This window comes from Protopterus annectens, chromosome 11.part0 (genome assembly GCF_019279795.1).
Source record: "Protopterus annectens isolate FY-2018-M chromosome 11.part0, PAN1.0, whole genome shotgun sequence".
In the NCBI taxonomy this organism is placed as follows: Eukaryota; Metazoa; Chordata; order Ceratodontiformes; family Protopteridae; genus Protopterus; species Protopterus annectens.
In genome coordinates this window covers 1,094,708,311-1,094,725,421 of record NC_056745.1, presented here as the reverse complement: position 1 = coordinate 1,094,725,421, position 17,111 = coordinate 1,094,708,311, and the positions used below count along the sequence as shown (strand labels likewise).

At 37.7% G+C, this 17,111-nt stretch overlaps 1 protein-coding gene across 1 annotated transcript in view; it reads left to right on the top strand.

Annotated features, from left to right (window-relative positions):
- TMTC2 (transmembrane O-mannosyltransferase targeting cadherins 2) overlaps positions 1 to 17,111 on the top strand; it is a 1,891,588-nt gene that overhangs the window by 1,082,931 nt on the left and 791,546 nt on the right. The window contains exon 4 of the mRNA XM_044088436.1: positions 2,934 to 3,048. Coding sequence (XP_043944371.1) covers positions 2,934 to 3,048 — 115 coding nt within the window. The remainder of the gene's footprint in view (positions 1 to 2,933; positions 3,049 to 17,111) is intronic.

Genomic DNA, 17,111 nt, shown 5'->3' with positions numbered 1-17,111 from the left:
TTCATTGGTGGACCCTTTGGTACAGGAGATGAGTGAAGTCATGCTATCATCAAGGGGCAGTTCAGATATTTTATTATAACCTACTTAACAGTCCTATCCTGTACCAAGTGTGCAGTGACATTATTGTGGATATTTGCCCTCAGCCAGTTTGCCATTGCATTCCCCATACTTGAGACAGGCCTGGAGCCGTAGGCTGTAATCTCTTTCCCTTGAGATAGGTAACGTTGCAAAATACTGCCCTTTTCCAACCTAACCAGGTAACTTCCAAGGGACTGAATCTATTAGATGGACTTTCCGTATGTTTTAATTATTAAAAATAATTCTCTTCATTTATGTGTTATTACATGATTTAATATATTCATCTGTCATGCTGGTTTAATTTCAAATGATTGCATGGCATTTCCTATCCAAGAAAACCTCTCCCTGTTTCCACATTCCCTCTCCATTTCCTCTTCTTATGTTTATTACCGCACACACACACACACACACACACACACACACACACACACAAACTTAACTTCCATTACTCCCAATCTTCCAAATTCAAAATATGGAATACTAGTTTCATAAAATGCTATACATGGCAGACTGTGGAGAACTTCTAACAACTTCAACAAGGAAGCTCACAGCATGGCTAAATGCATTATTTTATATATTTTTTTATGCAAGGTTCTTTTGATGACTAAATATGACTCAATATTATTTAACATTGATATTTGTTAAAAAAATTCTTATCATTGAATGTGTGACAGATCCTTTCAGTGTGGAACTTTGTAGAACATGATAGTTTCTAAGTCTCAAAATGAAGAATGTTTCTCATAATGAGATGCAGTTGAGAGGTAGTACTTTTCTTGCTGTTTCTCATCTTTACTGCATGTTTGGATTTTATCTAGAAGTTATTTTTGGATCTCTCTGGTAATTTTTTTTTCTTGCCTGAGGTTGCAGCTCAAGTCCTTTACCTGATCCTAAACTTTTCACTCAACAAAAGTTAAGGACAGAAAAGACTAGAAGTGTTTTGTCTATGATGCTGCCTGTGAACTTAACAGCATACTAGACAGAATAAGATGGAATGTGAGTGAAATACGCACTTATTCAAAAGGCATGATGGAGAAATAAACTGCATGCGAGTCTGCAATCACGATGCAGTATAAAGTAGTGGTTGGCAAGGTGAGGTGGAACAGGGATGGCTGTGTGTCTATAAAAGTTTAATTTTTTAGAGATAGAAGAACAGTTTGGTATCTGTTGATTCAGTAAAATGGATAGCAGTGAGCAGTACAGTATGGAGTAAGATTTTTATAAAAACAAACTGAGGTGCAATATAGGGTGTGTTTGTTTTAGCGTGTGTGTGTGTGTGTGTGTGTGTGTGTGTGTGTGTGTGTGTGTGTGTGTGTGTGTGTGTATACGCGTGTGTGCACAAACTGCATGGATTTGCATTTATTTTAATTTTGTGCATTTTTTGAGGAGGAGAGGTATTGCAGTTGGTCTTTGAAAATTCTTCAAGATACAGGAAGTCACAGTTAGGAGTGCTGTTAGAATCTTTGCTGCTTTATGACAGTCAGAAAAGCACATCATTGACTGTAATAAGAATATGGATTCTGATGTTAACCTATTATTCATTCAAAAATGGTAGCTTGTTTAATAATGAACTTTATTAATAGAACAGATTTCAGTATTGCCCTTTGACCTTGTCAAAATGTGCTGTAACTGCACATATATTTTTGCTGAACTTAGTTTCTGTCAGACTTTTTAGACTATACGTATGTCTTTTCTAAGTATCCATAATGAAATATATGATGACGATGAATAAATTAAATTCAGATGTTGTTTAGTTACTGTATAGCTTTGACTGTCTGAAATGGTAAGAAAGTATAAAATATGTTTAGTTAATCATGACGTTATCAAACTGTTGACATACTCAGTGTAGTCACATGGGAGATGAAGTGAAAATGCATTCTACAGTGATATTCATACAGTACGTGCCAAGCAAATCAAGGCTGACCCATTTGTTGCCATATTTATTGCTAGGAGTTTAGATTAATTTTTTGTATTCGTCTATCTGTATAAAAGATACATATTTTAATATGGTCAGTGTAGACGGCTGTAGACATTAAGAGCAGAATTTGTAGGTGGTTTCATTAACTAGTCTTAAAAGTTTTTAATTGGTCAGTAAACAGGTCATGTACAATATGGGCACAGAAATCAAAGGATCTGCAGAAAGTTACTTCTGTACTTTTGCCTCATACCTCTGTGTTAAACTATCTTGTATATGCCTGATTCTGTGCCTCCATTATTAACAGACTCAAAGATGATGATGATGTATTGAAAAATCTTTATGAGACTGATCCAGCTCAATGGCCTAGTTTTTTAGGATTGAAGTTAAGACTTTTATATGCAAATAAGACTTTATTTGTCAGCTCTGAGGGGTTGAAAGTGTGTGCAGAGCAGATTATCACAGGGGTTTCAGAAAATACATTTATAGATTTAGATCTAGTGGTACCCAAATGAGAGGTAAATTCATTCACCTAAGGCTGTATTGGCTTGAGATGGCAGACAGAGGTGCAGAAAATCAATGTCTCCCAGAAGCAGCTTTTACATTTGCAACTGTAGGCGTAGTGTATTTTAGCAAGTAAATGAGACAGCCTGAGGTGTGATTGTAACTGTCAGAGCAGGAGACAAAGAAGGGGAGGTGGGGGATTGTGTTTAGAACTGAGAAGTGCTTCTGGGCGCCACAGAATGCAGTGTGGGTTTTCAACCCCAGTAGCTTAATTAGTGAGAATTCAGTTTAAGCGTTGTTCCCTCCAAAGCCTCAGTAAGATTTCAAAGGTCCATGCACTTGTTTTTTTTCACATTGTGAAATTTTCTAATGTCAGAGTGTTATTGTATGTGTAATTGGATTGCATCACCAACTGAATACTGCTTTTTCTCCTTTGCAGCATGGGGTAACCTCGGAAATGTGCTCAAAAGCCAGGGCAAGATTTCTGAAGCTGAAAAGGCCTATAGAAATGCCTTGTACTATCGCAGCAACATGGCAGATATGCTTTATAATTTGTAAGTATGCATAGCTTGCCTTGAGCAAGTTCATTTGCAAAAAAAAAGTGAAAAAAAGAAAAGGTTGTGAATAGAGCTATTGATTTAGTTGCTGGAGAAGAAAGATAATGCTGAGTGCAGCTTGCGGTCTTTGTAAAAGTCTTTTCATTAATCATGCTCCCTAAACCATGGGGTAGACAACAACACTTTAGCATTACATCATCAGCTATGCACATTTTTACTACTCATTTGGAGTAAAAATGGACAAAATATAAGTGTTATCAGTCTACATATCATGAGAAAATGCAAAACAAAAAGTTGTATGTACTTACTGACATGTACGGACTAAAACAGTGCTTCTGTCAACATATGGTATTGTTTGAGGAAAATCCATCCTGGCGTGCCAAGAAGGGTAACTTATGGTGTTCTGAAAATGTCTGAACTTGCCATCTTTTTTTTACATAACTGATTTTGTGATTTCCTTAAGTGCTTTTCCATAAATAGCTATCGAGCACTGATTTAAAAGTAGAACAGAGGTTTGCAAGACATCTTAAAAAATCTAAACAACTCTGAGAAACTCATTCAGAAAATGCAAGCATAACTTTTGCTTGGTGTTTTGAGTGGCTGCACGAAAAGCTATGAAAAGAAATAATGCTTTGGTTTCAAAAAGTGTGAGTGCGCTTCATGTTTTTGTTTGCATGTGTCTGTCTATATGTCTGTCAGTATGTGTGCATATGTTTATGCATTAATCAGTTTATTTAAGGCTTAAACATTTTGCAGTAACATAAGGAAGCAGGAATCATTAACTGTACCTGACTCCAATAGAATAGGCTGGAGTCTGCCAAATTATATGTGTATAATTCCAGAGAAATTTCAGTTAAGATATGGTCCAAGTTGCACATGCTATCCTGATTCCTTTATGCTGTGAGCTTGTTTTGAGACTCTGTGGTGTTTACTGTTTTGTATTGCAAATGCATATTGATTAGAACCTTTTTTACAACTTTTTATTCCCCTGCACATAATATAACAATGCAGTCTGGCTTGCTGTTGAAAGGACACAGTTGCCATGACTGTTATTTGTAGTTTCAAGAGTTATCACTGCCATGGTTCACCAATGGGTCCTAAAGGGATGTCCATGAGTCTGTCCATAAAAAAAATAATGCAGATGTTTTCCTGTGGAGCACCTCCAATCTGTTTATCTTTTTCCCCTTTTTTTCTTGCACTGTTTTCAGTTTCAGAAGCTGGGTATTTGATAGAGAGTTTGGCATCAGTTAATGGCCAGAGTTATAAAATGTACCTTTAGTATGTGTTTCATTTGATTAGCACAGAACCTGGGTTTATGACTGAGATGGGAGAACAGACTCAAGGTATGTCATCATATCATTCGGGCATTGTAGCACAGTGTTTGTCTAGTAGTGCTAATTTCTCAGGATCATTACTTCAGTACTTGCTGATATTGACCTTAGTAAGAACACTGATGTTACTGTGGTGGTGGTCTCACCTGCACTGAGAATTTTGATCATACCTCTCCAACTTATTTTGACAATGTCAGCAAATAACCCACATTTCACATCTATGAAGAAGAGCAGGGATGTACAGTGGTATCTCACTGTCCTTTCATAAGTCCTAGTCAATTAAAATACACTCAAGCAGTTCCCCAAAGGTAGTACCGATTCCTACACCAAGCTTTACTGCCTACAATCTTTGTTGGGGAGATGCCATTACTAAGATAGAGGAAGAGCTTGGCTGCCTCCAAGGCTGGGCCATTTAAGTTGAATTGTAGATGGTCCTTTGCATAGCATTATGCAAGCTTCTAGAGCATCTTGGTTTTTCTTGAGGTTGAGTAACAGTCCCAGATAGACATTGCTAAGCTTCAGCAAATGCAGTTTGGAGAATGCTTCTGAAGTGTACAGGTGCCATTTGCTTTCTTAAGATCAGTAACAGATACCTTAGAAGTGTTAGTCCAGGACAAAAGATCTTTCCTTCTATTTTGTAGTCAGTGTTAGTCCAGTGGGGAGGTAGTCTCTACTGAAAACTTAAATAACTTGTAGCAAGGTAGAGAATAAGGCTGGGGCAGTGACATGCCCTTGAGTCACCTCACTTCAGGTGCTGAATGGTTCTGTCTTTGAACCGTTTTCAATAATGGAGGCAGTTGTCTGTTATGCACAAGCCACAGAACCCAGATGACTTTGGTTGTGCAGCCACATCCTAGGGACATCTTCCACAACAGTTTACAACTGATGATGTCAAAGACCTTTGTCAGGTCAGCTATGGTTAGATACATATCTGGATGTTCCCATGAGTTTTACAGTGAAAATCATGCCTTTTGTCACATTAAATGCTTAGAATCTTTATTGCAATTCTGCTGCGACTTCGTCAGCCATGGGAGGGATGTAGTTTCGTAGGAACATGAGTGACAGTTTTTTTTTCCTGAAGTAAACTGTGAATTAATGCCTCAGTAATTTCCATACTTTGAACTATTTCCCTTCTGAAAGATGGTAATGACTTTTGGCATTCCTCAGATTTTCTAGTCTGTGAAATTACAGAATCTGTGTTAATACTTCTTTCATATCAGGTGGTGGCCTTAGGAGGATTTAAAAATACTTGGCTCTACATTGTTTATTTATAGCCCAAAGCAATTTAACATTTAAGATGTAGGACAGTGTGTATAAATACAAATGTGCATATTAAAGGATGCTCATAACATATGTAACTTAAGGAGACCACATACAGAACAGCAAATTCGGCAACTATGAGGATAACGTATGAAGAACAGGTTTGCAGCTCTCATAGGGTGGTTGACAGTATTCTTTATGACTGGACCCTTAACCATGAAGAATCTTAGCTACAAAGAAAGAGGATCCGTAATTGATTGCAGGAAAGTCTGTAAATGAGTTGAGGTTAAATAGCAGCAATATGGTAGTAAGGAAGGTCAATAGTGATTGGAAGAGGTGCTTACGTGCATTTATACATATGGATATAAACAACTGATCTGGAGAGTTTGTGAAAGTACCTTAGGAAAGTGGTGCTATAGAGGTAGCAAAGCCTCATCATTAGCTTGATGCTGGGTAACATTCCCCATGTTGTACTCACTCTCAGCACAACTAACTTTATACGTCCAAACCTGGCTGAGGCACTGGACAAGGCAGAGATAAGTGAAATCAGGACATTTGAAAAGTGGGAGTGGATTATGATCATCCTGGCATATCACCTGCTTAGAGGTGATGGGAAGGATCGAACTGGAACAAGAACAGCAGTCTCGGTCAAATAAAGCCTCCACTGTGAAGCTATATAACAAGAGGCACAGAACTAGCAGAAGGACATGTATTGCAGCAAAAATTTGAAAAGATGCAGGTAAGGAAACAGCACGAAACATTTTAGTACAGTTGTTTAATGCAAAAAAGAAACTTCCAGTTAATGTGAGGGCTGCATTTACAGTATAGAATTCCAAAAAACAAACGTTAAGTACAAGGGAGCAGGAAGAAGTTTTTGAGGTCAAATGCTTAAAAGGCTTACTTCTTTTGAAAACTTATCATCCATCCTTGTAGAATATATATATTTATTGATAAGCCCTGGGAGGGATATATTGTTGCCAAGGAACTATTGATCTGTCCCCCTTTTAGAGCTTGAAAATAAAATTCTGACAAAAAGTCTGCCTTACAGATTAGAACCAATTATAACATATGTTAACTCTCAGCATCAGAAGTAGTTTGTCATTGGGAGGCAAGAGGTTACAGGAGGTTGTTTTTTTTTTTGTTGAATATTTGGCAGCTTTTAAAAAGATAAAATTTAGCATATGCAGTGGCCTTTCTCAGTTTTAGTATAGATATTGACTTGGTGAATTGAAGCTCCATATGGAGTACTTTAAGGCCATGAGTTTTCCAGAGGGATTCATTAAGAGAAGCAATTTATCCCTCTTCTAATGTAGGAATCTCTTCTGGTAAGATGTCTTTCCACATTTTTATGATCATCTTAGACACTAGAAGAAGATTTCTCTTGTATCTTCTTTTTGTTTTGGTGGTTGCAATGCTAACTCAGTGGGTCTACCTGAAAAGACTGGAAGCCCACTTACCCAAAGATGACAAGACCAAGACATTACAGAATCTTCATTTAAATGAATCTTGACATAACCAGAAGTTACCCAAAATAAGGAAGCGGTTGGCCAACTTTATGTTTGCCCTTTTCCCCACTATAGTGCGATCTCAGAGTTGGTATAATTAGTTGGGGGGGGGGCAAAACCCTCCCACTTGTGTGCGTTCTGAGTACTTCCATGTGCTTTCTTATGATTGTTGGCAGTACGCTTACTTTCCCTGGGAAGATTGTCGGTTATGTGCGGATTAGTTTAAATGAAGATTCAGTGATGTTGTCTCACTCTTGTCTTCTTCAGGAAACTGGGCTTTTGGTCTTTTCAGGTAGATGCAACTTAGCATCTCAAAAACAATCAATACTGTTGTAACTACCTGGTTTATCGATGACTGCATAGCTTGGTTATCTAGGCCAGATGTGCACCTGTGTGCTATGCTGCAAAAATTCAATAATTTCTCTGCTATTTCTGGTCTTAAAAATTAATTACATGAAGTTTGTTCTAGTCCCTGTAATCAAAAAGTATTCTTTTTTTTTTGATAAATTTAAGCCATAACCATTGGCAGTGATTGCACAGTATACATTTTTATGTATAACCTTAAGTACCAAGTTTGGTAAGATTTTGGATTTAAATCTTACTTTAAAACTTTTTCTCTACAGCCTGTTCCCACTAACAAAGTTAAAAAGCTTCTCCTCAAACTGAAAACTGGCACTAACTCTCCTGACTACCTTCCTGTACAATACCCTAAGATGGCAGCTGATGCCATTGCATTTCCTATATCCATTCTTATCAATAGATCTATTCTAGAATCGTATGTCCCAGTTCTATGGAAAATGCTTTATTAGAGCATTACATAAAGGAGGCAATGCTATTGAATTGTCCAGTTATCGACCCATTGCCCTTCTGTCACCCGTCTCTAAACTTCTTCAGAAATGCATTAATTCACAAGTACTGCACCACCTCCTTGACAATCAGCTGCTCAGTCCTACACAGCACGGGGTTAGGCCTGGACCCAGTACTAACACAGCCTTATTGTCTTTCACTGACATGGTTAATAAAGCTTGTGACTCAAGTAAACTTGTATCCTCTTTGTTCCTTGACCTATCTAAGGCTTTTGATACTGTTCCCCCTCATCTGCTAATACTAAAACTCTGAAATCTTGGATTATCCCCGTCCACCATCAGCTGGTTTGCTAGTTATCTCTTTAATAGACAGCAGGCTGTCAGATGGCTAGACTCCTTTTCTGATTTTCAAGACATCTCTACTAGGGTTCCTCAAGTATCTATCCTTGGCTCCCTTTTATTTAGCATTTTTACTAACAACCTATATACTGCTTCCCAACAGAGTACACCAATACAGTATGCTGATGATTCCACAGTCATGTATTCATCTGATTCCATGTCACACCTTCAGCAAATTACCCAAACTGCATCTACCTCTATTGAGACCTGGCTTTCTAATAATCATCTACTTCTGAATCTCACTAAAACTAAACTTATGCTCTTCACTCCCAAAACATACTCTCTACATAAAAAAAAAATTACTATTTTGTCTTGGGACAACACCATAATACAACATGTCTCTCACACAAAACTTCTAGGCATCATTATTGATGAACACTTCAAGTTTTATCATATATGCATATACATAATAATTAAAAAAAAACTCACCAGAAACTGGGAACTCTCTATCATTACAAAATCTACTACCCTTTCTCTTATATGAGGCCCCACATTTCAACAATCTACAGACCTGCTGAAAATCAAAACTAGAATCTTGCTACAAAAAATTGCAAAGTTTGCCACCAATGCAAAATACGCCTCACATCACTTCATAGCCTCCACAAACTCAATTGGCTTGAACTTCTATATTACCTTACCTTCATCCAGCTAACCTCAGCACATACAATTATTCATTTACCCATGGTCTGTTGGGCTTTAAATATAATCTTCTACTCCTATATTCCAAACAGATCACTTAAGTCTGAAAACAAAACAGCTTTTACACCTTGTCCACTGAAATCAGTTGGTCATAATCTGCACTCTTTCTTTATAGCTAAAATCTGGAACACCCTCCCATTATCCTTAAGATCTAACCACGTTCACATATCCTTCAAACATGTACTGAAGGAATATCTATCTAAATCTTGGATATGCTCCTGCTCAAAACCAGGCTAATTTCTAGCCATTTTAACATCTCTCTACCTTCTTTCTGTTCAGCTATAAACTCTGTCTACCTTTATCACCTTATTTTTCCCTTTTACTCTTTCTTCTCTCCTCCTCTCCGCTGCCCTTAACTTTATTTACCTTGTTCACTTTCAATTTTATTTTTCTCTTTTCCACCTCCCTTCTTATATGTTCATTCTAATACTTTCCCCTCCTTACTTTTCTAGACTGTAGTTACTTACATTTTTCCTACCTATGACTATCATATATTTTTTATGCCTTAAATGCCACAGATGCTATATAGGTTCATAGGTTGGTACTAGGCTATCAGCCCTAGGGCCTATACAAGCCTAGCCATAACAATTCCCTGGCTATTTCTTCCCACATTATTTACTTTCCTGGACCCCTGTCTAGCAGGGCAACTGACGTGATCCCTGGGGTGAATTTCCTTTCTCCCATCCAATCGTCAAGGTTCCTCTTGAAGAGGTCCAAAGAGGCACTCTGCTTGACATGTATGGGCAATCTATTCCAGAGTCTGGGGAGTCTCTGGGTCAGGAACCTATCCCTCCAGCATGTTTTGTTTATTGTGATGACAAGGTTTAGATCCCTGGAGCGTGTAGCTCTGAGGGATTGGGATTTCTTTAAGTGTAGCATGTCCAACAGCTCTGGGTTTGACATGGCCTTGTATGTTAAGCAGAGATCACCTCTGAGTAGACGATATGCGACAGAGTATAGCTGGAGTTTTTTTAAGGCGGTCAGCGTAGGGCATCTGCTTTAGGCCTGTGATTCTTTTAGTGAGGTATTTCTGAGGCCTTTCCAGTTGTTGCAGATGTCTTGAGAGTACATAATATAACATTTTCTTTAATTATCTTCATTATATTTTTGTGCTACTGTTTTATTGTATTTTTATTTCCTGTTTGTAAACCCACGTATATAACTACTATTTTTCTTTGTCCTACTAAAAAGTTATTTTTGTATATGGAGTATTTCTCCCTGGTCCTCCACTGAAAATGGGTTCTTTGTGGTCCAGTTGGACTTTCCAGGTAAACAAATGTCAAATAAATAAATAAATAAAATCTCTGGTCATTAGTACAGAAACTGAGAGCAGCAACTGTGGTATCAGGAAGAAAATTAAGTTGCTGTTCCTTTTGTAGGGCAAGTCTGTAAAACATCAATAACTCTCAGAATTCTTTCATTTATTAGCTACTTACACCATCTTGCACTTTCTGCCTGCCTATATAAAGTGCAACCTATTATTTCAAACCTTGTTTGGTACTCAAAATGATCCTGAATTATAAAAGAAAACTGATCTCTCCTGAAGTGGTGGTGATGGTGGGGAATTCCTTCCCTAGACTTCAGTGATATGTAGTTACATGTGTGATACATCAGTATCTCAGAGCAAAAACTTTTAGGCCAGATTTATTAAATCTGGAAATGGTTATTCACATCATTCTGGGCAAATTAAGGGACACAAACATCAACAAAGTTAGAGTTCCACTAGGTAAAGAGATTTGGCCGGTGTGTTCAGAAATTGTTAAAGCTGGGTAAGAACTCATCCATTCTTCAAAGGGTATGGCACTTCCCCTTAGTCACTAATGATAGGCAAGTAGTATTCTCTGTGAACTGGATGTGGCTTGGCTACATTTACATTTTACGTATAAGGAGTAGGTCATCTTGTACACTGAAAACAGTACAGGCACTAAGATGGGATGGCAAAGTGGCAGCTATCCATTTGTTGAGTGTTGCTCAATTCTGTACTGGCCAACCACCTTCTTCTTTGGTTCAGCAAAACTGGCTGCTTAAGTGTTTATGATGGTCTAAAGATAATAACATGGTATGCAGCCCCATAGTGCTGACTTTAATTGCTCTTCTCCATAAATCTGTCATTAATATTGTTTCAGATAACCTCATAGACACTAGGATTAAATGTGGATTGAAAATCAACAGGATGCCATTCTTGGCCATGGCTCTCTGAACACACATTATTTATATATGATGTAACTTTGTCCCAGGGTACATGATGAGCGAACGATAATAATAGTACAGAAAGACACTATATTACAGACATAAAATGTTATCCATCCAGAGTGTGGGCTATTTGTCTTCTTTCCATCAACTAATAGGCTTTCCAGATCAGAACATAAATGGCTAGAAAGCTATGCTTCTGCTCTTTTAAACTTTTTTTTACAAACTGGAAACACTGTGGCAGCTGGAGATTAGTTTACATAAGCCGAGTGAAACATTCTGTGGGTGGAAACACTCCATAAATTCAAATTACATTGCATAACAGGTTTTGGTGCAGAACTCTTCATAAGGTATTTGTTTCTATGTCTTTTTTATCTCATTCCTTATTAATATAGTATCTTGCTATGAGGTTGATGCTGCATTAATAGATGTTGTTGATTGTGCAATTGTTATAATATAGTTTGCCATGTTCTAAAAAAGAAACAAGCCACAATGAATCCTTCACATATTGTACATTGTAACATGTTGGTGTAGCTATTTTCACTAAATTGTTCATTTAATATTAATTTTGTTTTTACATTTGTTAACAAGATGGGTGGATGGCACAGTGGTGCAGAGGTTGCATTGTTGCCTCACAGTAAGAGGTTCTCCGATTCGATTCTCGGCTGGGGTGCCTTCTGTGCGGAGTCTGCATGTCCTCCCTGGATTCATATGGGTTTCCTCTGGGTGGTCTGCTTTCCTTCCATGTTAGAAAGACATGTGTCTGGAGCGTTTCTCCTCAGGCCTCCACTGAAAATTTGCTTCATTTTAAGTCGGACTTTCAAAGTAAACAAATGTAAAATAAAATAAATAAATAGGAGAACTGGACCAAGGGCCATTTTCAGCTTTTATCTGTGGTATTGGCAGGGTATTTTTGAGGGCAGTCTCCTGAAGATAACATATTAATAGACAAAGTCAGCTCAAACTTTACTCCTGTGTCTTCTTCTAAGTCCTCAACATATTAATATTCCCACACCACCTCTCTGATCATTTCCGAGCAAGTTCTGTGTGCTCTCTCCAAAGCCAAAAACACTAGGTGTATGGGTCCTGATAATGTGCCAAGTTGTCTTCTTATCAGAACCAGACACTGTTCTGTAGACTCACTACCAAGCCTGTTTAGTCTCAGCTTTGGCAACTGGATCTCTAGAGATATGGAGTACTGCTGTAGTTGCCCCACTGCACAAGGGATGAACTCAGTATTGATCCTGGATGCTATAGACATCTGCTCCTCATCAGCCTTACCTGTAAACAGTGGAATGCATCATTATGGAATTTATTAACAAGGAAATAGTCAGTCTACAGGCCCTGGATCCAAGCCATTTGGGGTTTGTTAAAGGCCAGGCCCGCCTCTTGAATCTGGTGGACTTTTTTGAATAGGTCACAGATGCATTAGATGCAGACAAATCAGTTCACACTGTCTAACTGGACCTCACCAAGGTCTTTGATTCCATCCCACATTTTGGCATTATTGGTAATCTAATTAAACTAAATATAAACCTTTATGTTATCCACTAAATATCCCTCTCTATTAGTTTTGGATGCACTCTGTCATTGAAAAGAGGTGTCATCAGTGGTATCCTCAGGAATTGGTCCTAGGACTACTTCTCGTTGCTATTTACATTTATGACATCAAGAACCAATGAATCAACAAATTTATAGATAACTGTAAAATCAGAAATGACATAAAATTCCCATTTAACTTCTAGATTTTTCAGGTTGGTGTGGCATGCAAAAACAAGTGATGCCTGGTCACAGTCTTAAGCTAAACTGTTGTTTGGAAATCCATTTATGTAGCCATACTGATCATCAATGGACTTAACAAACCAATGTGTACATAGTGCAGATTGTTAGTTTTTTATCTTTTTGATGAAATTCACCCCTCCTTAACCATTCCTGCATCAAGTCTTGGGCAGCATGTGGTTGTTTTTGAAGTTTTCTTTACTTGTCACTATATTTGTAGACTGTTCATCTTTTCTTCTGGTCTTTTTCTTTATATTCTTTCTATTATGTTTGGACACATTCAGTTGCACTCTCATTTATTTATTTATTTGTCATTTGTTGACCTGGATAGTCCTACTAGGCTAGTGGTCTCTTATCAGGAGAGACTTCAAGTTTTTTTTTTCTAATAGGGGAAATTTGTCCAGCCTATAGGGGAACTTTCCATTTTTTTTATCATAGGTGCTGTGGGATTTTTTACATCCACTAGAGTTACCACCAACTCAAGTAGTTGGGACTTTAACATCTCATCCAAAAATGACAAGCTCGAGAGAGCAGAACCCCCCATATAATGCACTGCATTGTCAGCAATTAGTATGACTCTTGTTTACTTCCATTTCATTTCCATTCCTATTACTTTCCAAAATGCTTCTGGTAAACTAAGCAAGGATGCCATGTTAGACATCTTCTCTTCATACTGTAGAAGATTTACTGTGTTTGGATCTGATAAGTTCAGCAGATACATATATAGTTCCACAATTACAGATCTATAAATACAGTTAATTTTGAGGAGTCCCACACTGCCTTCTGACTGATTGATATGTAATCTTGGTATGCACTGTTTTTATATATCATGTGATAAGCACAAAACATTTTTCTCATTTTCTTTTTCAACCTGTTTGGAACCAGTCCATCACACTAAAGCTGTAAATGCAACTCCTAGATGTCTAAGTAGTTTTTAGTATTAGCCAGTTTTCTGATGTATTCTCATTTTTAAATGTTTTATTGCTAACACTTTATCTGTTCCCAAATATTTATACACTTACACCTATTCAAGTTCCTTAATGTCAAATTCCTGCTCCAGGTTGATATTTTCTTGGTGTTGCAGCTTTCCTGTTTTAAATGTGGCTTTTGCAGATTTATCAATAACATATGTCATTTTTATATCATCTGAGAATGTTTTAACCATTTGTAGTTGTGCTTTCAGATCCAAATCTGATGGACTATAAAGTCGCCTATAAAAGTAGATGAGATATCTTTAAACAAAGTTGATTTATGGAAGTTAGGCTATAACCATAGCCTAGTCTATTAAGTAAAAACCTTAATGAGTTAAGGGCAAGACCAGACAGCAGTGGTGACAAAGAATCACCCTGTAATATCCTGTGGATTCTTATCTTGGGTATAATAACTTGCCCTTTGTCATGGGTCAGTTGCAAAGTGGTTTGCCAGTGTTTCATAGTCACTACAATGTAGGGTGCATCTTATACATCTATAAGCATTCCTCTATGTGTGACATTTTTTTGTAATTTTTCCATGCCCGGCTTACATTCTTCCTCTTTTCACAGCTTTCTGTTGTGGCTTTATTTAACAATAAGATGATACTTTCCTCCTTATGACTTACTTCTGTTAGATTTTTGTCCTATTTTCATGATTTATTTTTTTCTAGATAACTGTAAACTCTGTCTGCAACAATTCCAGTGTGTAATTAATATATTGTCATAAGGCTAATGGAATCAAGCTGTGTACCACAGGAACTACAGCTCACAGCCTTAATTTACACACACACACACACACACACACACACACACACACACACACACACACACACACACACACACACACACACACACATCTGTGAGAGCTTTACAGAGGTCCCCATCAAAGCAGCATAAGAGCTGAAACAGAATAATCATAGACCCAGCAGCTCAGTGTCTTTTGGCCTTTGGTAATTAGGTTTGCTGGCATGCTACTGTATGGCACATCTCTGTGGGGGGGGGGGTGTTGGGGGCAATGTACGAGTACACTAAAGCACTGCCTTAAGTATCTGCTTCAGATTTTCTGTTTGAGCTTGTAATGTTCCTCTCTTAGTATATCACCATTAGCTGTACAGGTATGATATGGTAACCTTCTGAACCCATGGGCTCAGTCACGGTTTCTTTGTTTCTTAGAAAACAGCCTTCAGTAATATCTACAAGAACATTGTCAAAGTTTTAATTTATTTTATACATTTGTTATTTTTGTAAGCCCATGAGGTACAAGAACATTTTTTCAGGGGCAACATGGGAGCATTGTCAGATTAAATGAATTGCACAGTATCACATGGTATGCAGATGGAAACCTACTCAGCAGCAGCTCGCAATGACTTTGCCTTCTGCGTAGTACTGCTACATCAAAACCTTTCAGAGATACTCATTGTAGTTGTGGAAGAACCTTACTTATGCTTTTAGGGACATGTGATATTCTTCAAATGAACACAGAACTCCATTCCAAGACTGTAACAGAATTTATACCCTGTCAGTTTATTACCATTCCACACTTTACTAAGGGGAAGAGATGATTCCTACACATTGGCTGTAACACTGCTCCTATCTTTTTAATACAAAAAAGTGCAGAAAAATAAAAAATTCTCAACTGTTCCTCACTTTCACAAGTCAGTACCCCATTAATTCCGGGTAAACCAGGATTACTGCAAGGTGAGTGGAGGCATGTCTGTCTTGCAGCAACTGTGGCGCAGATAGGTACTAGCTGAGGATCTCACTGCTCTCGGTGTTTTATTGTAATACTTACATCAAATGGACAGCTGCCATTGCTGCATTTGGAGGAGTGTCACAGTAGAGATCTTTCCAGCAGCTATGCTGTACAAAGCTGTATCTGCATTATGGTCTGGAGAAGCATATCAGCTTTGAAGCAAGGTCTGGCAATATTCCCCATTTACTGTCTTTTCAGAAATCAGACTGTTTCACCCCTTCCTTGCACTGCTTTTGAGTTTGCTGGTTATCATAATGTGTAAACCAGGCAATGTGCACTTGGAAACAAAACATACTTTCCTAGGTAATTACTTTTCTGGTAGTGATTTTTTTCTTCATGTTCTGAAACCAGTGGTGTTTCCTTTCATCTCATTTCAGAAGTATCAGACCTGATAACAGATTTTTGTTATTACCTACACAGTGGTATATGTCTAAAAGACTAGATAGGAAACCACAAGCAAGTAGCCTTAAACTTAATGTTTAAATGCTGCATATGGTGTTTTATAGCTCCCCTCTAGGTAGACTTTAATCCCTAATCTGAGAAAACTAATTTGAAAGATCAGGACTGAGCAAAATGGCCTGAACCACATATTCTGCAAAGTTTTAAACTCTGAGGTGATATGAGTCACAAGGTATCTTCAAGTAACTCCTTGTATAATTTTAACAATATAACATATAATCTGAAGAAATGCTTTTCAAGCAAATGTGCATCAGAAATAATGTACTTCATTCACAAAAATGCATTCTTAACATGGAATAAATTTTCATAAATGAACTTCCCGTTACTATGAATAAGCAGAAGTGAAAAGAGAATTTGTTTAATGGTCTGTGCCAAGACAGGAATGATTCTTGACTGGAATCCCAGACTTAGTAAAGTACTGCATGTTTTTACTTTCTTGTTAGCTTTAATTTTAAACTATTGGTCCAAGTCTGGCAAAGGAGAGGTTTTTAGCTTTAATTCTAAACTGTTAGTTCAAATGCAGTAAACAGGCACCTTTGACTGGTATAGCAAAGGCCTTAGGCACCCCAAAATAATAACTTAAAGGCGATTCAAATATGTTTATTTCCCTCTTATAGGGAAGAAAGCAGCAGCCATGGAAGTAAATGTGAGTTACCAAACCATGGAGAGGAATGTAAAGGAGTGACACGAGGCAGACTTGTTGTAGATGAGAAAATAAGGTTGGTACTCATAGTCATACACTGCAGAAGTGTGCAAGGTGAATATGAGGGCAATGGAGCTTTTGCAATATAGTAATGCACTATGTGAATGCGCAGCCAACAATCACCTGAGCAAACTGTGCAGAGATGTACATAAGTTGAGCTGAAAATTGAACAAGTAATGCATTCACACCTGCATACAAGCTGCAC